Source organism: Hippocampus guttulatus, chromosome 17, assembly GCF_054856545.1.
Source record: "Hippocampus guttulatus isolate MCC_2025c chromosome 17, RoL_Hgut_1.0, whole genome shotgun sequence".
Taxonomy (NCBI): domain Eukaryota; kingdom Metazoa; phylum Chordata; class Actinopteri; order Syngnathiformes; family Syngnathidae; genus Hippocampus; species Hippocampus guttulatus.
The window spans coordinates 7,893,616-7,919,028 of NC_141277.1; the positions used below are offsets into that span (position 1 = coordinate 7,893,616).

At 44.7% G+C, this 25,413-nt stretch overlaps 4 protein-coding genes across 7 annotated transcripts; 2 read left to right on the forward strand and 2 right to left on the reverse strand.

Annotated features, from left to right (window-relative positions):
* Positions 1-1,778: 1,778 nt before the first annotated feature.
* On the reverse strand, positions 1,779-10,666 carry ptpn11a (protein tyrosine phosphatase non-receptor type 11a). 2 transcript variants are annotated; one of them, XM_086134270.1, is made up of 16 exons: positions 10,292-10,666; positions 9,169-9,291; positions 8,091-8,285; positions 7,306-7,498; positions 6,849-6,968; positions 6,648-6,761; positions 6,455-6,551; positions 6,122-6,219; positions 5,853-6,011; positions 5,082-5,213; positions 4,820-4,974; positions 4,684-4,751; positions 4,460-4,611; positions 4,018-4,136; positions 3,851-3,938; positions 1,779-3,758 (listed from the first exon to the last, which is right to left on the reverse strand). In XM_086134270.1, the coding sequence occupies exons 1-15, from the start codon at positions 10,303-10,305 to the stop codon at positions 3,869-3,871; spliced, it is 1,809 nt and encodes a 602-aa protein (XP_085990396.1). In that variant the 5' UTR covers positions 10,306-10,666; the 3' UTR covers positions 1,779-3,758; positions 3,851-3,868. The 2 variants fall into 2 exon arrangements, with proteins under 2 accessions (XP_085990396.1, XP_085990395.1); XM_086134269.1 differs by having other exon boundaries at positions 1,779-3,790.
* An 883-nt stretch (positions 10,667-11,549) lies between these two features.
* tmed2 (transmembrane p24 trafficking protein 2) lies at positions 11,550-16,104 on the forward strand. The gene is made up of 4 exons (XM_086135529.1): positions 11,550-11,912; positions 14,040-14,232; positions 14,843-14,950; positions 15,107-16,104. Exons 1-4 carry the CDS (start codon positions 11,733-11,735, stop codon positions 15,229-15,231), a joined length of 606 nt encoding a protein of 201 aa, XP_085991655.1. The 5' UTR covers positions 11,550-11,732; the 3' UTR covers positions 15,232-16,104.
* A 404-nt stretch (positions 16,105-16,508) lies between these two features.
* ddx55 (DEAD (Asp-Glu-Ala-Asp) box polypeptide 55) lies at positions 16,509-21,652 on the forward strand. 3 transcript variants are annotated; one of them, XM_086135525.1, is made up of 15 exons: positions 16,509-16,669; positions 16,896-17,004; positions 17,112-17,162; positions 17,326-17,412; positions 17,789-17,880; positions 17,954-18,016; positions 18,165-18,314; positions 18,955-19,144; positions 19,211-19,293; positions 19,565-19,696; positions 19,768-19,860; positions 19,961-20,075; positions 20,421-20,589; positions 20,674-20,972; positions 21,156-21,652. In XM_086135525.1, exons 1-15 carry the CDS (start codon positions 16,617-16,619, stop codon positions 21,282-21,284), a joined length of 1,815 nt encoding a protein of 604 aa, XP_085991651.1. In that variant the 5' UTR covers positions 16,509-16,616; the 3' UTR covers positions 21,285-21,652. The 3 variants fall into 3 exon arrangements, with proteins under 3 accessions (XP_085991651.1, XP_085991648.1, XP_085991649.1); XM_086135522.1 differs by having other exon boundaries at positions 18,955-19,293; XM_086135523.1 differs by having other exon boundaries at positions 16,523-16,669; positions 16,873-17,004; positions 18,955-19,293.
* Positions 21,291-24,984, reverse strand: eif2b1 (eukaryotic translation initiation factor 2B, subunit 1 alpha). Its single transcript, XM_086135526.1, has 9 exons — positions 24,759-24,984; positions 24,298-24,399; positions 24,081-24,217; positions 23,696-23,812; positions 22,747-22,859; positions 22,600-22,668; positions 22,026-22,101; positions 21,821-21,946; positions 21,291-21,477 (listed from the first exon to the last, which is right to left on the reverse strand). The coding sequence occupies exons 1-9, from the start codon at positions 24,769-24,771 to the stop codon at positions 21,322-21,324; spliced, it is 909 nt and encodes a 302-aa protein (XP_085991652.1). The 5' UTR covers positions 24,772-24,984; the 3' UTR covers positions 21,291-21,321.
* Positions 24,985-25,413: the final 429 nt, after the last annotated feature.

The following is a 25,413-nucleotide window of genomic DNA, read 5'->3' on the forward strand; positions in this document are numbered from 1 at the left end:
TAGCTGCAGGATTGGATTTAGCGCTTCACATTTGCTCTGGTTGCTGTCAATCAATGCGTCAGGTGTTTGGTTTGTCACACTCATTTTGCTTTTTGGAACTGGCTTAATCTAAAACCCGATTGAAGCTATTTAAAGGCAACGGGCCTGAAATGCAAAACCTTCACTCATTAGTGCTCCATAGAACTTTTGGGAGGGAAAGTCCCCAAAACCAGTTTCACTGATAGAAACAAAAGGTGGACATGTCGGTCACAACGGGACACTGCTTGAAATCAAATGAAGTCAACTGTTTTGCTTTAAAGTGGACTTATTCCTAATGAGGATAAGCGCGTTCGAAAATGGATGCAAGAAAAAGTCTTAACGGCCATAATTGAACAAGGCATCCGCCATTTTGGTTTGGAGGAAGCCAGCAGGGAAAACAAGGCTGTCAGGGCAATTTATGATTATCAATGTTAGTTGAACACCCCCAAAATAAAACATGATTATTTTTGTTCAAATTTGTATTTATTATGACAATAGTAATGAGAAAAGTGCAAAAAACAGAAAAAGAAAAATTCTTTACAAAGTTTTTCAAACAGAACAGTGTTGTTGATGTTGTCAAAGGCATTTTTTAGTGATCAAATGAGTAAGTGTAATTCTTTTAGCATAATAAGGCCTTCATTTAGGCAAAACAGCTTTTTAAAGGGATGTTATGCAATTCTTTTCACTGTTCATTATATCAAAAACGCACTAATTTCAATATGCAAAAAAATGTTCTATCACATCAACATGATTTTAAAATGTGATTGTTGGTGAAGTAATCGTTAATATCAGATCAGCCGCACCTCCATGTTTTGCCAGCATCTTTCTGCTACTTGCTTGAGCGAATACTCAAAGTCAGTTGGGATGACATAGTGGTTGCATCTCTGCTGAAGAAATCTGTGGCACACTTGCCTAAGTTTGGTCTCACTGGGGGACCGTAGCGCGCGTTTCAAAATGCGCTGCATTCTATTGGTTTACCACTAGATAGCAATAAATCATACACACTGTACCTTTTAGGATCAATAAAATGTACCTTTTTTGGGGTGTAAACTCCAGTGTGACTTTGTAATCTTAGTACATCATTTAGTTTAATCCAATTAATTTATTTTAAAAATTCAATAACTCCAAAACACAGCAGTGAAATGCGGCATGAGGTCGCCATTTATTCTTAGTGAGGACGTTAACGTGGTTAACTGCAATTTTCTTTAATATTTATAATACACTCTCTTGTTGGTCGTGTGTGTGTGTGTGTGTCAAGAGAGAACACTATGCATATACATACACTTTATCTTATTGGCAAGTAGATATGTTGCGTCTTTTTTTTTTTGGTAAGTACATTCTGTTCATGTACAATATACACCTTCAAAAATAGAATTTTGTTGAGTCCCCCCCCCCCCCCCCCCCGCCATCAAAGATTCACATACGATTGTTAAAAGAGCATTGCGGTCGCTGTCACGTGACGGCGCAGAAGGCACGTCCATGAGTTGACGCGTGGTACGACGGTGAATGCGGACGGAGACTGGAGCGGCTGTTCGAGGAGAAGCGCCACCGCTCCCTGTTCTCGGCTGCGCGGCGCCGAGGCAGAGTGAGGAAATCTCCAGGCCACATTTGAAATGAGCGGATGACGACACGGACGAGAAGACCGATGAGGCTCGGCAACCTAGCATAACGTGACCAAACCTGCCCCCCTTATGAAAAGGATTTCCTTGATATCCCGCTTGAGACCCACGCCGGCTACTTTGGACACACTAGTGAGACAATTTAGCGCACTAGAACAAGTATTTTTATTGAACCTTTTGCCTATTCAGTTTGTGGGAAAAGATTCTCTACAAATGGACATTTAAGAGCATACATTGGCAAGAAACCTTTTGCCTGCTTAGTTTGTGGAAAAAGTATTGCTTTGGCACCATTGGTGTCAAGGAAGAATACTGAAGCGAGCTGAGAAGCTTCATGAAGACAATGAAAGAGATTTGTTGCCATCTTGGTGCCAAGGGATTAAGTTAAGGTGAATTGAAGGGCCTCATTTGAACAAAAGTAGTGCTTTGCCACCATCTTCTGGCGAGGAACTATGTTAGTAAGCTTGAGTTCGACAAAAGTATTGCTGCCAGCACCATCTTGTGGCATATCTGTGCCAAATAACTATTTGGAAGTGAGTTGAGGAGCTTCATTAGGACAAAAATAGTGCTTTGCCACCACCCTAGTAGCATTTGGGGATCTAGGAATGTATGTTAAAGTCAGTTTAGCAGCTTCATTTAGACAAAAAAATAGTGCTTTGCTACAAGCAATTATTGCAACAGGTAAGTATGAACTTTTTACGGGATGATGTAAACTCAGTGAATTGTATGTCATCTAGTCCAGTTACGCCTTACTAGTATACAAAAACTGTTCTACTAGTGCGGACAAAAAGTGTACCAGTACATAGATCTCAAGCTGGATATTAAATAAATCCTCAAGCAACTTGATGGAAAGCGGTTAGTGCAATGAAAAGAATTTGCACACTAATCAACCAAGTAAAACGACGTGTCTTAATAGTAAGTTTACCACTACTGCATGGCATTTCTGCACACTAGTAGGACAACTACATGTTACAAGAGAGGCAAAACATCCGAGCGGGCATTCTGGAGCTACCAGTAAATTAAGTCACGGAATGAATTCAAGGTAACGCAGTACTCCATTTTTTTGTTTTTGCCTGAAAATACCTTGTAACACCACCAAGTTCCTCAAGGAGGCAACAGTGAGCCATGGGACCAAATATCTTCTTTTTGTGTGCTTCTCTTTGTTTTAGTGTTTCAAGTGTGAACAATAGTGTTACAATGTTGCACATTTTTCTTGGTGGGGTTAGTGTTAGCATGTGGCTGGAGGAATTAGGGCACTCTTGAGCTGCTCAAGTGAAGCAAGGTGAACTATGCTACGCTAAGCTAACGGGCAGCGATATCAGGCTTCTCGTTACCTTTGGCAACCTCCTGGCGGCGGAGTCAATGGTACGCGCAAGGCATTTAGTCATATGGTGCATTAATTTGAAACAAGAAAGACAACATACACTAGTCACAAAAAGTTGGGGATATTGCGCTTTGGAATGAAAGTTCAGGATGAGCCTAAAGTGCATGGGAACTTAATTTGACCTTCTGTAAATTTTTAAATGCACATGTCCAAATGTTTCAGTACTTTTTGCACCGCGTGCTGTTCTCTACTCAGAAGGGGAATGGCAAAATTCGCAACGGGGCATCCTGAAATTTCTTTTCAATGCTCAACAGCCTCTAAACGTTGCGACCGGTGTGTAATATGCACTTGAGAAATGAATGTTTCAGCGACATTCCTGACTGGGCAATGACTTCGACCAGTCAGACGAGGCTCGCAAATGCCACATGAATGTGAGAGGACACGGGTTTTGACTTAAAGGCAGTTGTGGCGAGGTTAGAGTCCAATCGTCAGCCAATCGCCCTAATGTCTGACGTTTGGCACACGACTTTCTCTGCTAACTCTACAAACAATCGAGAAGTCTTGCTTTAGTTTAGAAAAAAAAAAAAAAAAAGAGAGACGAAAATGGGGGTTGGCTTTGATATTACAAACTGGCTGGGTTTGGTAGGTGGGGATTTGGCGCCGCTCCGTGGTCGGGGTGAGCATCACAGTGGTTGGAGAGTTGGACCTGAGGGCCAAAAAGCTCTCTCCCCGATTTTCTCTCTTTCTTAGTTTTTGTTGTACTGTGGTGGCGGTGTCCCATTGTCGGCGTCGCGGTGAGTCTGGCGAAGAAAATGGTCAGGCATCAGGGGTCCTACGGGAGAAGAGGATCACTTTGTATATGCATAACCTCTCTTGTGACATCAAGACTCACATGGAATCAAGGCGGGTCTCATCTGAAGCTCTTCTGCTGCTGCATCAGACCGACGTTCTCATAAACTCGCGAGTTGTCCTCACGCATCCTGACACACGAAATATGCAAGGACACGCCAGTCAGCAACCGCCGGGGAGGAGGGAGGCCCAGAAGGAAGTCAGACTTACTCTGTGCAGGTGGGCGTGGGCAGCGGGGTGCAAGGAGGAAGCGGACTCTGCTCGCCACCCGTTAGGTCCGACAGAGAATATTTGATGTTGGTGTACTCACGACCTTTAATCTTACTTTTCTGGATAAGACATTTATAAAAATAAATAAATAAATAAAACACATGTAGCAGACACTTGATCATACATTCTACCAACAGGATGATTAATAAGTAGCGTTGTTAGCATGCAGCTGAAAAAAGGGTTTATCTCTTGCGTTGATCTGTTTCATATTCAATTGTTGTTGTGCACAGCACATTCTTGCAGCTGCATTGGTTCTTCAAATTGATATACAAGTAAAGTTGAAGTGAATTGATTTGGGGATCACAAGCTGTATTTTAGAACTGTGTCTAGAGGGCGCCAGTGACTTCGCTATGTGTCGCACAGTACAAGAAGAAGGCAGGACCTGCTCCTCCACGATGCGCCTCTGCAGCGTTTCGATGTAGTGTTGCACGGCCATGTAGATGAAGCGGTACTGGGCTTCCGTCTGAACCATTCCGGAGCGCTGGGAACGGACCATCTGGATGCTCTTGGGAACGTCGATGTCGCAGTCCACACCTGGAACACACACGCACAAAAGTCACACGTGTGCGAGCACGCGCGCACTCACACGCGCACATGCACACACACCTTTTTCTCTGATGACGTCGATGAGAATGTCGATGACGATGAAGGTTCCCGTCCGTCCGATCCCTGCACTGCCGACACAAGCGTAGCCGGTTAGCATGCGTGCCTGGCGGCGCCCCCTATGTTAAATGATGCATACCTGCAGTGTACGGCAATGGGTCCGGCATCCAGGATGCTCTCCTGCTTCAGGTTCACCTCCTCCAAGAAGTCCAGAACACCGCCAGGGTCCGTGGGGACACCGTGGTCGGGCCAGGCCCTGAAGTGGTACTGCCAAACAGTGCGCTCTGTGTTGCCCTGGAGACAAAAACAAATAAAATTAAATAAAAATAACCCAAACAAAACAAGATTCAACCCGTCAGTTTGAAAGGATAAAAGGCAGAAGAAGAATGAAAGAAGATTACCTGTCCCACTTTGGAGAGTTTGAGTTCTCTGAGGATGTAGTCATGCGCCGCCGTCTCGCGGACGTTGCGAACGCGCATGGCACCGTATTCCTTCAGAGCCGACACGTCGGGCCAGTACTTCACACATTTACTCTGTCAACACACCAAGTGAGCACAGCAAAAATGTTCAAAACATAAGAATTTAAGAGGATAGGGAAAATGGAAACCAAAATTCTAATTCAAATAAAATAGTAATAAAAAAAGTACAATTTCAAATGATACCAATAGGAAAAAAAACCAATACACTTAAACAAAAATGTAATTCTAAATAAATAGTATGAAAGTCAATTTTCAACAATAATTCTAATAAATAATTCTAATAATAAATCTTAAAAAAATGTAAAAACAAGTAAAAATTAAATTTCAAATACAATGATAAAAATATAAAAGTACAATTTCAAAGGAAAACGTCACAATAAAGAGTAACAAAAATCAATATGAAGAGAAAATTCAAATTGAAAAAAGAAAGGAGAGCAAAAATTTAGAGGGTAGTTAAAAAAAAACTAGAAATTCAAATCAAATAGGGAGGAGAAAAACATTTGAATAAAACACTAAAAATAGAAAAATTAAATATTGAAAGGAAACAGTCTGAATCAAAAAACAAAACAAAACAAAAATTGGCACAAATACAAAAGGCGTCCAAGTAAAAATGTCCAAATTGAAATGAATTGCTGAAAATTTTCTTGGCCATGTCATAAAAAGTGTTAAAAAATCAAAAACCCAGGTGTTCACCTTCCCCCTTTCCACCTCCTTGGTGGTCATGACGATGACTCGTGAATTCTCCTGAAACACCATCCTCCAAAAGTCGCTGATGGTGTTCTGCAGACAGCCCTGCGTTGCGATGTATGACTTCCTCACCCTGGTGCTGTTGCACTTGTTGTCCTGCTCGGGCTGAATGCGACAAAGCCCCAAAAAAAAAAAAAAAAAAAACAAAATCACTGGGGCTAACATGAACGATGGCAACGTGAGCAACGGAGTGAGGAGGAAGGAGGGTCGTTTACCAGGCTAGGGGATACTACCATGATGATGTTGGCGTTGATGTAGTCGGAGCCCGCTTCGTTGGGGTCCCCGTCGGTCAGCACCACCCGCGTGTGGTCGACTGCACGCAGGAAACAAAAACAAAGGTCACGGTTGAAGAGCAAGTGACTGGAGGCACTCCCAAGTGTGGATGGCTTTGGCACCATACTGCCTCACACAGGTCAGTGTTGGTACTACAACACATACACTTGCCCTTTTTTTTTCTAGTAATGTTTCTGCTCTTGGTTGACATGTACACAAAATGGGTCAGCGTGAAGCCCACTAAATCCAAGAGGGCGCCCGTGACTCTTACTTACAAGGCAGAATGTTCTTGTATCGGTTCTTGTTCTTGTTCTCGGCCCTCTGGCCCTCCTTGCGGCTGTACAGCAGCTTGCACTCCTGCTGCTGTAAAGTCTGCGTGGAAGCAAAACCATTTGGGGTGAGATCTTTGGACATTAACAGAATCCACAAAATGTTGAGATAAGGGATGAAAATCCGTGAAAGCCTCACCTCAAACTCCTCCCAAAAGCCTTGCTTGACTTTGTCCGTGGCCTCCGCAAGCTTGCTCAGCTCCCGTACCCGACTTTCGATTTCAGCTGCGTTGATGCGAGTGGTGTTGAGGGGCTGCGAAAAGGGGTGGAAACGTGAGAAACGACAAAGAACATGCAAGTAGAGAGCAAGAAAATGGAATGAATACTCAAACAAAGCTACCTGCTTGAGCTGCAACACTGTGCCGAGAGTCTCCACCATGGGGTTCTTCTTGTAGTGCTCAACCAGGTCGGTGAGGGAGTCAAACTTCTCGCCACCGCCCACGTCGTACTTCAGGTCGTGCTGAAGAAGGAGTACGCAAAAATCAAACTTCAAAATAAAAGTACGTAATCTCCGTTCGTTTCGCAGAATCGCTTGTGTCGAGCGCATAGTGCGAAACCGCGTCAGTGCGCGTATCGCTTTCAGAAAAATCACATGACCCACAAAGCAGATGTGTCACACAGGGGTCGGCGCAGGATGTGGAACTTGGGGCACATCTGCAATTTGTGTCGAATGGAGGAGAGGAGACTTTGTGTAACCGTTTTTGGATCCCTATTGCCACTTTGTGTCCATTTGTGAATACCATTCCGTATTTTGCTCCGACAACACCGAATAAGGTAAATGTTCTTTCGAGGCTCACCTGGCATCGGATCATGACGTGCGTGACTTTGGGCTTGCTGTCGCTGCTGTCCGTCTTGTCATCGCCCGTGCGCACAGACAGCACAAAGTCTCCGGGGTGACTCTGACTCTCCCGCACCAGGAAGCTGCCGTTCTTGCCTTTCTCCGTCAGAAGCTTTTCCGCCTCGCGGCCCGACAGGTGCCCGTGGAACCATCTGCCGAGACAATGCCAACAACGGCATCGTTACGCACTTCATTCGGGACGCAATCAGACGATACTCGGTACGAGTTAGGCTTAAACTCATGATTATTTTGAATGAATTAATCATCCGTCAATTATTTTGCCATTAATCGATGATTAAAGATGGATTATGAATGATGATTAATCGATATTTTCAATTCTGGTGACATTCAAGATTCCAAAATACAGACTTTTACTGTCAACACTAACACAACCTGAGAGTGTTAAGAAAATAAGTGAAGTCAAGCTTTATTGTCAAATCAGCAGGAAAAGCAAGTAAAAGCGTGGCAATATTTCATCACCAAGCAGCTGAACTCAGGTCCACTTGGATTTGTGCATGTGGCTCTTGCCCGGGACACATTAGCCAAAAATGTTTTGGCTGTACGGGTTGCTTTTTTTTTTTTTTTTGATGGCCGATTAAAAAACAAAAACAATTAGAAAAATACTCACATCGGTGAAAAACTCCCTTCTTTATCAAGGCAAATTATTTAATCGCATACCTAATAAAGTGTCCAGTTGGTCGAAGGCGGTCAAAACGTATATTGGTGGTTGCGCGTTGGGCTCACCTCTCTGACGTCGGGTCGGCGCAGTTGAGCGGATACTTGAGCTCTATGACGTCGCCGTTTTTCTCCTTGAGCTGCCCGTGGTGCTCCATGTAGTACTGCACTAGCTCGGCCAGAGTGGCAAACTTCTCGCCGCCATAAAGGTCGTAGTAGTCGCCCGTGTTCTGGATCTTGATGTGGGTGACGGCGCCATTCCGCCTGCGTGGGGAGCACATTTGGTAAGGGATGGGCGAAAAGCGAGAGGAGGGTATCGGTATTGGGCCGACACCGGCCTGATTTCAACCTTTCGAATACTCCCGAAGGCTGCCGATACCGGTGGCCGATAGCAGTCACTAGCACCCTCTTGTGGACGTTCTACTATCAGTCCTAGTTTAGACAAAAGGCCTTTTTTTTGTTGTTGTTCTCAAAAAACTATCAGTTTCTAAGCGAGTATACACAGATCATTTTTGGCATAGCATTACATCCCTAACAATTACACATTTGTGGCTTGACAATTATAGTCGGCCACTTGAGGATAACCTTTACTACTACGTGGCTTGTGCGGAAAACAAGCTTGATATTCCTGATGCGAGACGTGACGAAATTTCCGTGGCTGTCAGACTGGTTTGGTGAATAAAACAGTGATGGCACCAAGCTGCATTCAATTAGAATGTAAATATGAAACACTGTCTCTTTTTTTTGTTGTTGCTGAAACAGCTGCTGAGTCACTGTCACTGTCCTGCTGTGTCATCTGAAAAAAAAAACTGTGGCAAGAAAAGGAGAACTTGCAACCGTTGTGTTCAAATGTGACTCGCCGTTAGTGTTACCACGGGATCGGCAGGGACGCGGATGAACGACTCTGCAACCAAAATAAAAACAACTATTGAATATTCTGATAATAGTCGTCTCACTCAATGGGGTCATTATCGTTTGGAGTCAAGCCAGTCGTCTGGATGGTTTAAAAACGCTGCCGCTCACCTCTTAGCTTGAACACGTCCCAATTTTGGAACGGACTGTTACTGTACTCGAGTGACACTGTTACACACCTACTTATACAATATGGTAATATGGCGTCACAGGTCTGTGCCAAATCCCCACTCACCGCACTGACAGGGTGAAATCTCCAGGGTTACTCTTGCTGGGTCTTGCCAAAAAGCTGCCGTCCACACCGCGAGTCAGCAGCAGATTCTCCGCTTCCACGCCTGTGATGTTGGGGTGGAACCACCTGTAGAAACAAACACAAGTGTGTTATCAGCTGCGGGCTTGGAGTGCAGTCAAACATCAGAACGTTTCTCGGTGCGATTCGGAGACAGTTTTTAATTCTCACTGGGTGAACGAGTCATTGCTTGACCGCTTTGAAGTTATTTTAGAACATTATTTTGAATCCCAAACCACTGACCTGCATGCATTAGTTAAACAGGTTTTGTTTTGAAGGTGGCCAACGCCACTCGCTGGCGGCAGAGCATTAACAATCGCTGTGGCAGATGCCTTGACTTCACTTTGTGTGTGGAGGCTGGCTTGACCGCGGTGGCGTTGGGGTGATGGCCATTCTCGGGGCCCATTACTGACAGCTATCAATTTGAGGCACATTTTGATCCGCCTCACAGATGGGAGGAGGCATCCCATCACACAGAGATAATAAGATAAGAAACGAAAACCTTTATTTGTCTCACAATGGAGACATTATCAATAAACAACAGCAACATTTGGAGGGAAGAAAGTAGAAAAACATTAAGTATTTGCATGCACAAAACAAATGACTTAATTAGGTTTATTTTACGTTGTCGTCCACACAGTTGGGCTTTTATGAAACGCCAGTATTGCATTACGCTCGCACTGGTTATCCTAAGTCGTTTTGGACCTTGCCTCGTTGAAGGGCGCTTTTCTTCTTGCACATAAAGGCGCTCACAGTTGCTCTGTGGTTAATGTTGCCACATAACACTGACATCATGAGCCTCCCTCGGACTTGAGAGTAGCGAACAAGAACGTCTCGGGAGCAATAAGAAAGCCTTGACTGTTTGTATTGCATTGTTTATTTACGATGTTGGCGTTGTGGGTAGTAAATATGAAGTCACCGGTGTAAGCTAACGTTACACGGTGAGCTACCAGCTCCTTCTCACACACAAACGTCAGGGACACTGCCTCTAAACCTCCTTGGTGGAATTAAAGTTAAGATAGCCGGGCTAACACCAGCGCCGGACGTTATTTTCCAGCGGAGCGCTTACCTCCGAGATGTCATTTTTTTCCGCTCCTCACTTCCTTCCCCACTTGGCAGCTAACAGTAGCTTTCCAAGAGCTAGGTGGCAAACCTTCACGACCGTTTTCCCTCCAGTCACCGGGAAAGATGTTCATCGGCTCATATCCGGCCTATACGCGTGCCGAAATCACGGCATCGACAAAAAAAGTCGGAGCAAGTACGACATAAAAAGTGTTTTCAGGCCCGCCCGGGAGACTTCAGCACAAGTCGATTGTTGGACGTCACCAAACCTGCGACAAACCAAAGGATACGTTGGATTTAATACCATGGGGCGTCCGTTTATAGTGTGACACCACCCGTTTTTGTTGAATCAAAAATTCCCTAAATACCGGGGCAACGAGATAACAAAATGAAAGACTCCTCCCGAAGTCCCACTATGCGCATGCGTGGAAAAAGTTACTACAGTACTGTGTTTTACAAATAGAGCACCATGTGAATGATACGCGTTTGTCAGTTTCCACGAACAAAATACAACGTTTAGATCCTCATTCGTTCCTTGAATTCGGGCAGAATGAAATACTGGGTTCCATTTCAACACCGCTATGAGTACAAAAACACAGCGTTCAAATGTTTAATAATTAAGGATGGGTGGTATTTCAACACCCCCCTCCCATCGCGATTAACCCATGGACGGTAAAACCCAGAACTAGCGACTCTCAGTCTCGACTCAAAAGATGAGCATGTGAAAGACTCCGTTTCGTAGAAAATGCTATTGTATGTTTTACAATCTGTGTTGAGATTCAAAATCCACGTATTATACGTGGATTGAGAAAACAATTAACACAAAAGATAAGTGAATAAGCGGTCATAGGGGGTACTGTGTTTAATTTGATCTATCCATCCATTTTCCTATTTTTTTATGCTTACAAGGGTCGCAGGAGGTGCTGGAGCCGATGCCAGCCGTCTGGCCCGGGGAGAACATGCAAACTCACACAGGGAGGCCGGAGCCGGAATCGAACCCTGCACATCTGCACAGTGAGGTCGACACGCTTCCCACTGGCAAACCCGATTCAAATTAACATATTGGAAAACACCACGTTGGGTTTATTTTGTTCAAGATTTTTTATGCAATGCCCTTCGTGACCTCCTGTCAAAGTGTATTAATGAGGTTAGCTTATTATGGTATTTTATAACATTTTTGCCCCACTCACCTGTATGGGATATTGTAGAACGGCAGGTTGCGAGTCTTTTACACGTCGCGTTTTCTCTGGTATGACCCTCGCGATTCGCCGTTTAAGCCGTACGTGGCAATCACACGATCGCCGCCGTTTGGCACTTTGGGCTTCTCCTCTCCGGCACTAAATCAGCCACACGAAACTGCACTCCAGAAAGGGGGATCGTGGACCGAGGACAGTATTTACTTGCAATTATATATTTTCGTTATTTCCCCCTCCTAAAGTCCAGGAACAATGTTCACCACGTGGGAAATGGTATTCCTGCTGGCCGTCCTGTCCGCCACGGCGTCCGGCTACTTCGTTAGCATCGACGCCCAAGCCGACGAGTGCTTCTATGAGCGGGTCAACTCCGGCACCAAGATGGGCCTAATGTTCGAGGTCGCCGAGGGAGGCTTCTTGGATATCGATGTGGAGGTAAGACGCCCGAGGGAGCGAGCTGGCGCCGAACGTTCGCGGCGAACCAACGCTAATCTGCAGCAAAGGAGGATAAGGCCTAGCGGTGCTGTCATGTCAGATGTAGTCTCTTAGTATTAGCAGCGGTGCAGCTAATTCAGCGCCGCTTTGGTGAAACTTGTTTTTCATGTTTCGATTTTTCAACAAAGTCAGCGTTCATATTTTTTTAAGTTGTTAATCATTATCAGCCCGATATATACGGTGTTTGGATGATAGGCTTCGGTTTTGACGTGCCAGCGATCTTTTGACCAAGTTATTGTATCGTTCTGTAAATAGTTTTCATTTCACTCCTTAAAAGTGCACATGCGGGGGTTTGTTCCCTAATGTTTGTTAGAATCAAATCTGGATGTTTTTCTTGTTGATGAAAATTTTGCAGGTTTCCATATGTTTCCCAGGAACACAGACGAAGTTGTACTTGTGAAATACCCGAATGTTTCGTGTTTGTTGATAAGGAAATAACAAAGATTCTAAAATTGCTTAGTTCCGGCTTGTTTATTCAATAGCCGGATGTTTCCGTATGTTGGAAAATATTTTTCCAACCTTTTTCCCCATGAAAAAGCACACGACCACCTGAAAATGTTCAAAATGAAAAAAAAAAGACTACACATCGACGATATAAAGTAGTTCTCATCAAAGTGTCTTGAATAGGATTCAAATAAACCCACTTTTGAAATTGTTAATGTTTCAACTCGGTGTGAAACTTGGGCCTGTTTGGATGAACACAGTACTGATATGTTTGCAGGAAAAAGAAAGACACACATGAAGCTCTTCCTCTACATCTATTAGTATCTTTGGAATTTTTCTAGCAAACAGGCTTGAAAAGCTGTATTGCCTCACGCAAGAGACAATGCTTGAGCTAACAGTCGTAGCCTTCTTTTGACGTGCACTCCTACTTGGCGCTTTGTCAGGGTCCAGTTAGGAGTTTGCATTTCGACTCTTCAAAACCTTACCATCACTTGTCGCCATATGGTCTTGCTAGCCACACTGTCACAGTCCCAGCCATCTAATGCATCACTAATTCACTTGTTTTATAATTACAAAGCATTTACTTAGATGCTGCCACATACTGTTTTAGAATAGTATTACATAGTTATGTTGCCAATGACTTGGCAGCACAGACACTCAACCTTGGTATGTTATTTGTGGATAATTATTTTCTAAAAATATTTTTGATGCAGTTTCGATAAATTTGAATAATTTCCCAGGGCACACTCTACAATATCTCACGGCACACTGGTGTGGTACTGGATAATGCCATTACATCATGCAATTATGTTGAAATGTGAATAACAAGGTATTTCAGGTATGTGGTGTCTCGATCTGAACAGTAGGGGGCACTGTTTGAACGGAGCACATACAGTAGATAGAAAATTCACAAATAAAGAACAGAGAAGAACAGAAGAGTCTGGTGGATATGCACATACGATGCCAAAAGAGCTTTTATTATTATGTCAAATGAGCCTTTTTTGCTGTAGTTTAGTAGAAGACGTAGGCTATTGCCAACCTTAAATACATACTCCCAAAGTGCAAAGACACGGTAGGTTGACACTGTAATTACTCCATTCCTATCTGCCATTTCGTGACGTCACTGACTTGGTGATGCATAGCTACACTCATCCTCTAAATACATGAATAGCAAATGACTTTTGAGCTGTAGTTGGACACTTCCTGTAGCTTACATTGAGCAACTGTTAACTTCTACCCCAGCCAAAAGCCACCCAGACCTTTTATGTGCATCAGCTTGAAATTGACCACGCTGTTGCATTAGCATGCTAAAGGCATAACATGGCAATAAAGCACTTAAAACTGAGAGCATCATAAAGCATCAACACCATGCATTTAGCATTTACTCAATCATGAATCCATGTTTACATAATCAAATTGTATTGTGGCTGTTCCGCTCAATTCTTTAAGATAAACGACTTCACTTGAGGCTCATCATTAGTGAGCATAACTGGCCGAAAATGACATTGCTAGCACAAACAAATGTGACATCACTGAGGGTCCAACAAAGTACGCACGGGACTTGTTGTTATGCATGGCACAGTTTTTGTCCGGAATTATTATGAATGGCATCACTGCTTCCAGATAACCGGTCCCAACGGCAAGCAGATCTATAAGGGTGACCGGGAGTCGAGTGGCAAGTACTCGGTGGCAGCCCACATGGACGGCACCTACAAGTTCTGCTTCAGCAACAAAATGTCCACTATGACGCCCAAGATCGTCATGTTCACCATTGACATTGGCGAGGCGCCCAAAGGCCAGGACATGGAGACGGAAGGTGACTGAGCCCCATCTTTGCTTTTGCCCCCCCCCACCCACCCACAAAATGCAGCTCTTTTACTTTCACTCTCCCTGATTGTGTTTGTTTTTGTTTCACCATCTTGTGGACGCTCTTATCTCCAGGCGGCGGCACTTGGGATGGTAGGCGGATAGAATGTGGACTTTTGGTGTACTCGCTAACCCAGTGATTTCCAACCAATGTGCTGTGGCACGTTATCGTTGTGCCAAAGTTAATCTAGTTTTGAACAAACAAAACATGTAAACTATTTGCTTTGGCGCAGTCAAAGTTGGGAAGTACTCCTCTAACCAGAGTTGTGCGTCATGAAAAGCCACCAATAGTGCACATTGCTGTGTGTGAGGGATTGGAGTGGTTTGACTCGTCGCACTGTGAAAACACTGCTTGAAAAAAATACCGTCAGCCCCCACCAAGCCGTCCGGGATGCTTTCATTGGTGCTTTGGATTTCATAGGTTGACGCTTGCCTTGTTTCTGGGCACTCGTGGAGGAAAACAGTGTCGTGCATGTCGTATGCCCCGTTGTGTTGGGGATCTATGGAGTGAGTGCGTGCGTGTGTGTGTCTGTGTTTACTTATTTATTTGTTCATGGCAGCGCATCAAAACAAGCTGGAGGAGATGATCAACGAGCTGGCAGTGGCCATGACAGCAGTCAAGCACGAGCAGGAATACATGGAGGTCCGCGAGAGGATACACAGAGCCAGTGAGTGCCCACAAAATATGGCAAACAGCTTAAAGTTTCTTTTTTAAGAAATTGTTATCTGCCAAATCTGCTTTGCCAGGCACCGCGGTGACACCTGGAAACTGATTTTTAAAAATGCGACTTACAGACATGTCTTTTTCTGCTTTCCCTGTCCAGTCAATGACAACACGAACAGCCGAGTGGTGCTGTGGTCCTTCTTCGAGGCCCTCGTCCTGGTGGCCATGACGCTGGGACAAATTTACTACCTGAAGAGGTTTTTCGAAGTGCGGCGGGTGGTGTAGTGGCACGGCGGCGTGAACATTCGTCCTCCTTGAGACAATTCTTTACACTCTGCAAAGCAGACTGGCAATTTTCACCACTTCAGATTTTCTTTGTTAGGTTGTACAAAACGGCTGCAAGATTAAGGTGGTTCACTTTTTCTCTGATTTTTTTTGGTTTTGTCTTATTTAAAAGGTTGTCACCCTCCCTCCGATGTGGTTACATTAATTTGCCAGTACTGTTTTGTGACACCAACTGAGCATTTTAAATCAGACAGAAGGTGCTGGGAATGAAAGCTTGGAGACTTTTGGAGTTGGCGTGTGGTGATTTGATCTGCTCTGCGGCTATTTTAAGGGTGTTGTAAAAGGTCAAACTGTCCTTTTCAATTGGCAATTTTTCTAGCATATAGTTGAATCGGGGGGGTGGGGAGTTGCGGCATGTTTGGGGGGGGGTATCCTGATCTACTGACTGCTGTGTGCTTTTTTTTTCTTTTTTTTGTGGATTTTAAATTGTACTTATGTTGATATGAATTTGGACTCTGTTGTTGTTTTGGAGCATTTTCGCTGAGATGTCATCTTTGTTGCGCTCAACTCACGATCCTGTTTTAGTTGGTGTTCTTTCAACTCTTTTGCAAAACTTCCAAAGTCGCAGTTAGTCTCTTCACCTTGGCGGCTGCGTCCTGTGCGTCACATCTCAACTGGAAATGCTCCCAGTTTTTTGTATTCCCCCAAAAATAAAAAATAAAACAACCTCTGTTGTTTGCTCAGGCAGAAAAACTCCTCTGCACTCAGTCTCCCCTTTTCAGACTCCGACACTGATGCATCCATCTGTACAAATGTAGAATGGTTGTTGAAAATAAGCCCCAGGTTTCATAATAAAGAAATTCTAAACCATGACTGGCAGCACATTTTTAATACTGAAAAAAAAAACCTTATGACTTGCAAATGTCCCACAAATACACAAAATCTACAAACTAAATATAGTCTGATCAAATAATATAAATTTACAATTAAAAGTAAGAAATGTCATAGTCCATCATGTTTAACCAGAAGTTGCTCATTAATTTAAGTACCGTTGTATATCAATGTAATGTTTTTGAATACCCAGAATTTTTTTTTTATTATTGCATTCCAATTCATTTCATCCCCTTTAACTGTCGTGGATATTAATTTAGGAAATCATTTGTAACTTTTTTTCATTGTGGTGTAACGTTAAATTCTTTATCATAAAAGTTGTCTTTTTGCCACACGGAACGTAATCATTGACGCAACCCGGAAGTGTTAGTGTGTGGCAAGGTTATCTTGAGAATGGTTGTGACAGCGACTTCTTTTTGAGCTATTTGCATAGAAAATCTTGTGACCTTAAAAATTAAGATTTTTTTTTTGAAAATACGCTTTTCCTCACGCTCATGTTTCCACTTGGGAGTGGAGGCTTCGGCGCAACCCAAGTCGGGGAGGAACGGTGGGTTTAATACAGTGGTACTTATTTTCCACATAACTTCTATGTAAATTAATTCGGGCAGTATTTTGAATTGATATGAATTGGTTTTAAATCACCACCGTTTATGTAAACACAATTTCCTCACTCGCATGTTTCCCCCCGACGCGACGCGCAACCCGGAAGTGTTAGTGGCGTAGTTTAGTGTCGGCTAACAACTTCCACAGCCCTCGCTTGCCACTTTTTCCAGCATGGAGAACACGACCGATGGTACGTGGGACACGTTGGCTGTTAAATTAAACGACAACATATTAGAGACGCTCCGCGAGCTCAAATTCACGCATATGACGCCCGTCCAGGTATGTTCAATGGACGTAAATCGTACGTACAACTTTAATAAGAATAGTACAATACTGTACACCAGTTTGTGTGCGTGTGTCTTTATTTGTTTCCGTCTTCCCTCCAGGCTGCCTGTATCCCACTTTTTATGAAGAACAAGGATGTGGCAGCTGAGGCGGTTAGTGACAAATTTTACTTATAAAGAAAAGTCGAAAAGACCCACCACTTCATCTGTCTGTCTGTCTGCCTCTTTCTCTCTCTCCCTCTTTCATTTTCCCCTCTATCCATCCATCCATATCTATATTCATATATATTGTCTCGTTCTGATTATGTGTGTGTAGGTGACTGGGAGTGGGAAGACACTGGCGTTCGTCATTCCCATTCTGGAGGTTCTGCTCAGGAGAGAAGAAAAGCTTAAGAAGATGCAGGTGCATGTGTCTGTGTGGTTAATGTTGAAAAATGCTGTGAATTTTACAAGTTATAAACTTTACTGTTAAAGAGCCGTATCTGAAGCGCTAACTCAAATTTTGGGTCAAGTGGAAAAAAAACTCACTTATGAATACACCCGAATGCCATCACATGTGGGCAAGGGGAGGTCACCATTTTGCATGGATGTACTGAGTCTTACCAAATCAATAAAGAAACCTTTTTTCCTTGTTTTTTGAAAAGTTTTCAATGTGAGGTAGGCTTCTATCCTCTTAGGCTAACAATCTGAAAGCTTTCCGACTCTCGATGGAAATTTTACGGAAAAATTTACCAGTGTGTTCGTTGGTCGCCTATTCACACGCGTTCATGTTGACATAGGTGGGCGCACTGGTGGTCACGCCCACGCGTGAGCTGGCTGTGCAAATCAACGAAGTGATCGGACGCTTCCTCCAGAAGTTTCCGCAGTTCACGTAAGTAGAGCCACGGGCCAATGGTAGCAAAGCAAGTCTTTTTAACAAGGGTTCCACTCTTGTTTGTTTCCAGGCAGATGTTGATGATTGGAGGCAACAACCCGATGGAGGATGTTGAAAAGTTCAAGGAACGCGGGTAAAGGCAGATGCTCTACCGAATGTGTCGCGGAAGTGGGATGGGGTTGGGGCTGAACCGTTCTAAAAAAAAAAAATGCCCCCACCACCCTCCAACAAAGTAGTCTCCATGGACAAATCCAAAGCAGGGAATGGTTGTCGTGTTGCAGGGCTCACATCGTGGTCGCTACGCCTGGCCGCCTGGAGGACATGTTCCGCAGGAAGGGGGACGGTGTGGACCTGGCCGGCTCGGTCAAGAGTCTGGATGTGCTGGTTCTGGACGAGGCCGACAGACTTCTGGACATGGGCTTTGAGAACAGGTAGGGGCCCAGTCTCCACTCACTTGATTGGAGAGAACGCAAATATCTCAGACAGGTTAGGCCGCTTTGAGCAACAGCTTGAATTTGCCCGGTGACCAAGGTCTAAACTAATTTATGTCAAATCAAGATGATAATTTCTGATTTCACTCATTGGGCTATGGCCATTAAAGGCACTTGAAAACAACACATCTAGTTTTTGGTTTGACTTGGCTTTCCTAATATGCAGTGATTGGTAACTTTTTTTATAACCAGGGGTGTCGTGATGAGTGAATTCCATGCTAGCATCTTAGAGCCAAGGAACAATGTTGAAATCAGTTGAGGAGCTCCATTTAGACAAAAGTAGTGATTTAGCACAGTCTTGTGGCGAAGGAATTATGATAAATTGAGGGGAAGACTTACTTGGCCAGGTCTAATGTAAAATATTCGCAATAATGGATTTATTTATTTTTTATTATTTAAAAAAGTTATTGATTCATCTGTCAAATATTTTGTCGATTTATCATTAAATTGGAGGTGGGGGGGTTCCATTCCTTGATGTCACATTAGCAGTGCAGATAATGCACTAAAGTTATGATTCGATACCGGTTTTCTTTTTCACGCCGCTAAAGTACAAACACTAACAACGGTGTTTTGTCGGCAGTCTGAACGCCATCTTGAGCTTCCTGCCCAAGCAGCGTCGCACGGGCTTGTTCTCGGCCACACAGACGCAGGAACTGGAGAAGCTTGTCCGAGCCGGACTCAGGAACCCGGTCCGCATCGTCGTCAAGGAGAAGGGCACCGCCGACAGCGTCACCTTCAGGACACCCGCCAGGCTATGCAATTACTACACGGTCAGTCAGTCAGTCAGTCATCCACCCACACGCCTGCGTCGGATGCTCACGGTTTTTCTGCTTCAGGTATGTCGTGCTGAGAACAAGTTCAACCAGCTGGTGGCGTTTCTACGGCAACACAAACGTCAGAAGCAGCTCGTCTTCTTCAGGTGCCACATTGTCGTCACACGACAGACACCACGCCATGTCACATTATTATTTTGTTGTTTTTTCTCCATCTTCACTCTCTTCCTTATCTTGCTACGCTTCTTCTTTTTCTTCCTCCCATTTCTCATCTTCCTCCTCTGCCTCCACTTAATCTTCACCCCTCCTTTTTTTCCCCCTCCAATCTCTCCTCTTCTTCTCTCCTTTCCTTCTCATGCTGTTGGTCCACCACTTCTTCCTCATCCATTTCTTCATCCTCGTCTCTCTTCTCCTCAGCACGTGCGCCTGCGTGGAGTACTTTGGCCGTGCTTTGGAAACTCTGGTGAAGAATGTCCCCGTCCACTGCATCCACGGCAAGATGAAACACAAGCGCAACAAAATCTTTGCTGACTTTCGAGCCCTCGAAAGGTGAGCGACCGTTGGCTCGCGCGTCCGCCGGTCCTAGCCCCCGCCTCATGCTTGCCGTGGGACCCTTGCAGCGGCATCCTGGTGTGCACGGACGTCATGGCGCGTGGCATCGACATCCCCGACGTCCACTGGGTGCTGCAATATGACCCCCCCAGCAGTGCCAAGTGAGTCGCCCTCCTTAGCGTAGAGTGCCCCAACGGCTGTACCACGTGAACATTTTGTGGCCGCGAGCAAGTCAGCGTAATGAGTGCACCTTCTTCCCAGCGCTTTTGTACACCGCTGCGGTCGCACGGCGCGCATTGGTAACCACGGCAACGCCTTGGTCTTCCTGCTGCCAATGGAGGACTCCTATGTCAACTTCCTGTCCATCAACCAGAAGGTGACCATCAAAAACCAGATACATTTTTTTGTAACATTAACTAACATAGTTGGTAAGAACAAACAATAGTAACGTGAATAAATAGAATGTAAAGAATTAAACAGTATTCATTGTAGCTCAATGAGAAATATGTGTGCACCTTAGCCACCAGGGGGCAGTATAATACACATTATTGTACACAGATTTGATGATGAAACTATAGATACCGTATTTTCACAACCATACAACAAAGTGAGCGGCACATCTCCCATGTTGGTGATGCGGTTGGGCCGGATGTGTTTGTCAGCAATCTTTTTGTTGTGTTTCAAAATGCAAAGTATGCTTGTCCCTCATTCCCTTGTGTAGTGTCCGCTGCGGAAAATGCCGGCTGTGAACGACGTGGTGGATGTGTTGCCCAAAGTGAAGGCGCTGGCGCAGGCGGACCGTGCCGTCTTCGAAAAGGGCATGAAGGCCTTCGTGTCGTACGTGCAGGCCTACGCCAAGCACGAGTGCAGCCTCATCTTCAGGGTCAAAGGTCAAGTCTTCAACAATCAGCAGTCAAAAGTAATTTTTCCCTTCATGTTTTGTTTTTTTAACTCTCTCCTCCTCCTTCCTGTAGATTTGGACTTTTCCTCTGTGGCCCGCGGCTTTGCGCTCCTTCGTCTGCCCAAGATGCCGGAACTGCGCGGGAAAAGCTTCCCCGACTTCCAGCCGGTGGCGTTGGACACGGACACCATTCGTTACAAAGACAAACAGCGTGAGAAACTACGGCAGAAGACGCTGGCGGAGCTCAAGTTGAGGCAGCAGGATGACGACAAGACGAGGACCAAGAAAGCCGTCGGGAACCAGGCCTGGTCCAAACAGAAGGCCAAGAAGAACAGACGCAAGAAGAACGCCGCCAAGAGGAAACGGGCGCAGGTAACACAACCTCTTGGAAATTTCACTAAGATTGTTAGCAGAGGTGCAACAATTACCCGATTATCAAATTCATACATCATCATTTTTGATAATCGCTCACAGATCTAAATTTGTTCAAATCCTCGGAATGTTAACCTCGAAATATTACTTCGAGAATTTAATTTAATTCAAATTTCTCCTCAGTGCTCCGATGACGAGGACCAAGACATTGAGGAGCTCATGAAGGATACTCGTCTGCTCAAGAAACTGAAGAAAGGGCAAATTTGCGAGGGGGACTTTGAGCGACAGATCACCGGTGGGGCGAATCATTAAAGACACTTTCAGATTTTTTTTTCTTTTTATTGATGTTTCATAAATAGAGCTTGATGAGCTCGTCGCTAACCGCCGACGGCGTGAGGACGCCCAGGTCGGTGAAGAGCAGCGTAATGAGCGAGGGCGGCGTGTAGTCCACCAGGGGGTGCTCCTCCAACAGGTTGGATCTACTCTTCAACGTGTCAGCCTTGTACTGACGCGCGCGCACACACACACACACACACACACACACACACACACACACACACACACACATTTTTGTCTCAAATGAAGCTCATTAACTCACTTCATCCTAGTTCCTTGGTACCCAGATGCTGCACAATGACTATAAAGAACTACTTTTGTCTAAATAAAGGCCCTCAAATTACTTCAACATAGTTCGTTGGGACCAAAATGCTCTGAGATAGCAGGATGGTACTGCGTTTGTCTAAATGAAGATCCTCAACTCGCTTCAAGATAGTTCCTTGGCACCAGGGTACTCTAAAATGAGCTCTTGGGCATTCGCATGCGCAGATGTGAAAGTCAGTTCATCTCACCTTGAACTGGTCGGGCACATCCTGCTGGTTGAGCGGGTAGAGGCGCACAAACTTGAAGCTCTCGGCCACCACGTAGAACGCTTTGTTGTGGGCTTTGGCGCACGCCGCCATCTGGTAGGTGCCGATCTGCAGGGAAGAGGCACACCAGAGGTGAGATGGACGAATGACGAAAGAAGCAAAAGGCGCGAAGGGCAAGGTGACAAACCTTGTTGATGATGCCGCCGCTCTCCACCACACCTTCGGCGCCCACAATGACCTGATCCACCTTCTCCAAGATGTACCTGACGCGTGAAAATATGACGCATTTCCCGGGGGAAAGCTTTCATGTCCAACTCTTATTTTTGTGTCAAAATGTAGTTATTTTCAGCCAAATGATGTCATTTGTGTGGCAAAACAACATTTTGTCTTCAATACAATACAATACATGCTGATTTATATATAGCGCTTTCACAACAGCGGTAGCTGTAACAAAGCGCTTAACAAAACAGTTAATATAAAGTAAAATAATAAACACAACACATAACATAAAACACGGACAGTCATGCAGTTCTAACCACTTTTCCATCACACAATGTTCAATGTTTAATACAAATATTTTGTCAATATTTCATATAAATGGGAATGTTCTGTACCACTTTTTTTTAAAGACTGATACAGTACAAGTACTGGCTCTTTGACTACTCACCAATACCTCTAGTACTTTTGCTACATAAAACAAAATCATTTTTTGTATCGGTGGCTGGTATCCGCAGTCTCAAATGACTAAAATGCTTCCTCACCCCACGGCGGCGTCCAGGATGATTGTGACAGGAACGTTGAGTTTTCTGAGGTGTTCCGCCATCCGTCGCCTTTTTTTTTTGGACAACAATGAGGGGTGAGAAGAAAAAGTGACACGAGGTAAGACAGTGGCGGTGGTGGCGACTCACCCAGCGCCGTCAGGCTGCGACTCTGTGACAAAGACAGAGAAGCGTTTCTTCTCCGCCGCCGCCTTCTCCAGTACCTTGAGGACCACCCGCGAGTACGAGTGTGTCAGGATTTTCTGTCACACAATGCACAGGTGGGAGTAAGTCACACAACCTAGATGACGGGCAGAATCCCTGAATGTCCAAAGTAGTAGCGCAATAATAATTCATGACTAATCGGTTGTCAATAACTTTTGATAACCGATTAATCCGGTGGTTATTCACATTTTTACATCCGGCACCAGCATGATCACCAACATTAGACGTCAGTAATGTAGCAGGCCTAAGGGATCAAAAATGAGATTAGCATGCAAGTCTGAACATTAATATGAAATTTAAAAAATAGGTAATTTTTTTAAATTCATAAATTACTATTCATATATTAGGGCGGCCCGGTAGTCCAATGGTTAGCACATCGACTTCACAGTGCAGAGGTACCGGGTTCAATTCCAGCTCCGGCCTCCCTGTGTGGAGTTTGCATGTTCTCCCAGGGCTGCGTGGGTTTTCTCCGGGTGCTCCGGTTTCCTCCCACGTTCCAAAAACATGCATGGCAGGCTGATTGAACGCACTAAATTGTCTTTAGGCGTTAGTGTGAGCATGCATGGTTGTTCGTCTCTGTGTGCCCTGCGATTGGCTGGCAACCGGTTCAGGGTGTTGCCTACTGCCTACTGCCCGAAGACGGCTGGGATAGGCTCCAGCACCCTCCGCGACCCTAGTGAGGATTCAGCGGTTCGGAAAATGGATGGACGGACTATTCATATATTACATTCAATCAATCAATTTCACCCATTATCAAAAAAAAATCTGAGCAGCTTTTATTTTAGTCCCATGAGGTGCAAGTACCCCAACATGGCCAGGGCTGCAAGTGTGCTTTAAAGCCAGCTTTTTTTTGGGGGGAGGGGGTGAGACTTACGGCTCCATCCTTAATGAAGGTGTGACACAGCTTGGCCACTTTGCCCCTGGACATGGAGATCTTGTCCACAAACAGCTGCCCGCGCTCCTCCATCACTTTCTTGCAGCGTGACAATTCCTGCCGGCCATCGCCGTGGTGACAAGAAAATAACTACATGAGATGCTGCCACATTACTGAGGTGACCACAGACTTACAGCCGTTCCTGCCCCCCCCCCCCCCAAGTTCAGCTGTGTACAATCAAGTGGTGGTATGATAGGTATTTGGACCGGAGTGAAAGCAAACTACAGTAATCTATCTATCTCTGTAGAGTGCAATGGTGTGTTTAAAGCAATATTATACAAAGTGCATCTGCCAGTTGATTTGAGCAGGTTGGCGACCGTCCCACCTGGTGTTCGAGCGACGTGAGGCTGATAAAGCGTAGAAAGAGCTCGCCGCCTGATGATACGGCCACCGACGAGTCCACGCTGGTCAGACGGTCGGTGGCCCACGTCAGGTTCTCCCTCAGGCCCAGGAGAGTCTCACCTGAATATCACAAGGCCATCGATAATCACAGCAGCAGCACCACGAGTGCACAGACACACATGCAGGCGAAGTTGCGTCACCTTCATCTCGCTTGAGAAATTCGAGCAGCGTGCGGATGGCAGCTACCGCCGAAGCCACGTCCGGGTCCTGCTTCAGCTGGCCGCGGAAGTATTCCAACAGCTCTGCGCCACAAACGCACACCATGAATAGGAAAAACACGAGGCAACAGTCAAGACAAACAAACAGGAAACTCAATTTGTCTGCACACCTGGGACACTTCTAGGATGAGAAGTAAAATGACACAAAATCTGGTGGCAAATGATAAAATGATAGCAAAAATGCACAAACATCACCAGTAAATACACGATATAACAGCACATGTACTGAAAACAATAATACGGAGACAGCATACACACAAATGCACAATAAAAAGCGTGGGCACAAACTCAACATGACAGACAGAAAATAACAGTATAGAACAAACACACACAAATAACAGCAGACACGCGATACCCCCAGTCTCTCACATCTCTTGTCTTACCTTCTTCATTCATGCTGGCACGCTTCCGTTTTCAGGTGCCAACAGTTTCTCGTCGTGTGGTTTTTAACTTCGACTGTAGTGCAAACTCCTTCAGGTCAAACCAGAAAAGCGGACACTAAATATTTTCTGCATGTGTTCAAGAAACTGACACGCTTTGTTTGGGAAACTTTTGGTTGTCAGTTCAGACAGCTGGGGCAATTTTCTGCGAGTAGACGCGTCGCGCAGAGATGACGTCAGACAGCCGGCTTCTTCCTTGAGCAGCAGTTGATTCAAAACAAGTTTTGTGAGAATGCTTGGAATTACCGCCACCTCTTGGACAGGAAAGGTTTCGTAATTTAAGAAGAAAATTGATCTTTTAGGAACAGTAAGTTTGAATTTGAATTTCTAAATGAAAATTCACCTGAATCATCATCTCTCTCAGTGGAATGAATTAGAATGTTGTACTATGAAATACATTTTGGCCTCCCCCAAAACTCAACAAATTGTAATGGGAGCGCTGTCAGACTCAAACATTTTTTGACATATGAAACGATAGATGTATATACAAATATAATATGTAGTTTACCTGTAAAACTGTTGCCTAATGTGTTGAGAGTTGAATGCCATACATAATACAGTGCTAGTTTCTCAAGCTTACACTGAAGTCAAAACAAAG

What these genes read in the sequence shown, in the direction of transcription:
- ptpn11a (XM_086134270.1), bottom strand. An exon ending in AGGAGGTGGAAAGGGGGAAG is followed by an intron (nt 5,214 to 5,852) that starts GTGAACACCTGG and finishes GTGTGTTGACAG; the next exon opens with AGTAAATGTGTGAAGTACTG. An exon ending in AACTCTCCAAAGTGGGACAG is followed by an intron (nt 4,975 to 5,081) that starts GTAATCTTCTTT and finishes TTTTGTCTCCAG; the next exon opens with GGCAACACAGAGCGCACTGT.
- tmed2 (XM_086135529.1), top strand. Translation starts at nt 11,733, where the DNA reads ATGTTCACCACGTGGGAAATGGTATTCCTGCTGGCCGTCCTGTCCGCC. An exon ending in TCTTGGATATCGATGTGGAG is followed by an intron (nt 11,913 to 14,039) that starts GTAAGACGCCCG and finishes CACTGCTTCCAG; the next exon opens with ATAACCGGTCCCAACGGCAA. An exon ending in CCAGGACATGGAGACGGAAG is followed by an intron (nt 14,233 to 14,842) that starts GTGACTGAGCCC and finishes TGTTCATGGCAG; the next exon opens with CGCATCAAAACAAGCTGGAG.
- ddx55 (XM_086135522.1), top strand. Translation starts at nt 16,617, where the DNA reads ATGTTTCCACTTGGGAGTGGAGGCTTCGGCGCAACCCAAGTCGGGGAG. An exon ending in ACCCAAGTCGGGGAGGAACG is followed by an intron (nt 16,670 to 16,895) that starts GTGGGTTTAATA and finishes CACTTTTTCCAG; the next exon opens with CATGGAGAACACGACCGATG. An exon ending in GACTTTCGAGCCCTCGAAAG is followed by an intron (nt 19,697 to 19,767) that starts GTGAGCGACCGT and finishes GGACCCTTGCAG; the next exon opens with CGGCATCCTGGTGTGCACGG.
- eif2b1 (XM_086135526.1), bottom strand. An exon ending in CCTTCATTAAGGATGGAGCC is followed by an intron (nt 22,860 to 23,695) that starts GTAAGTCTCACC and finishes ATTGTGTGACAG; the next exon opens with AAAATCCTGACACACTCGTA. An exon ending in GCGGCGGCATCATCAACAAG is followed by an intron (nt 21,947 to 22,025) that starts GTTTGTCACCTT and finishes TCTTCCCTGCAG; the next exon opens with ATCGGCACCTACCAGATGGC.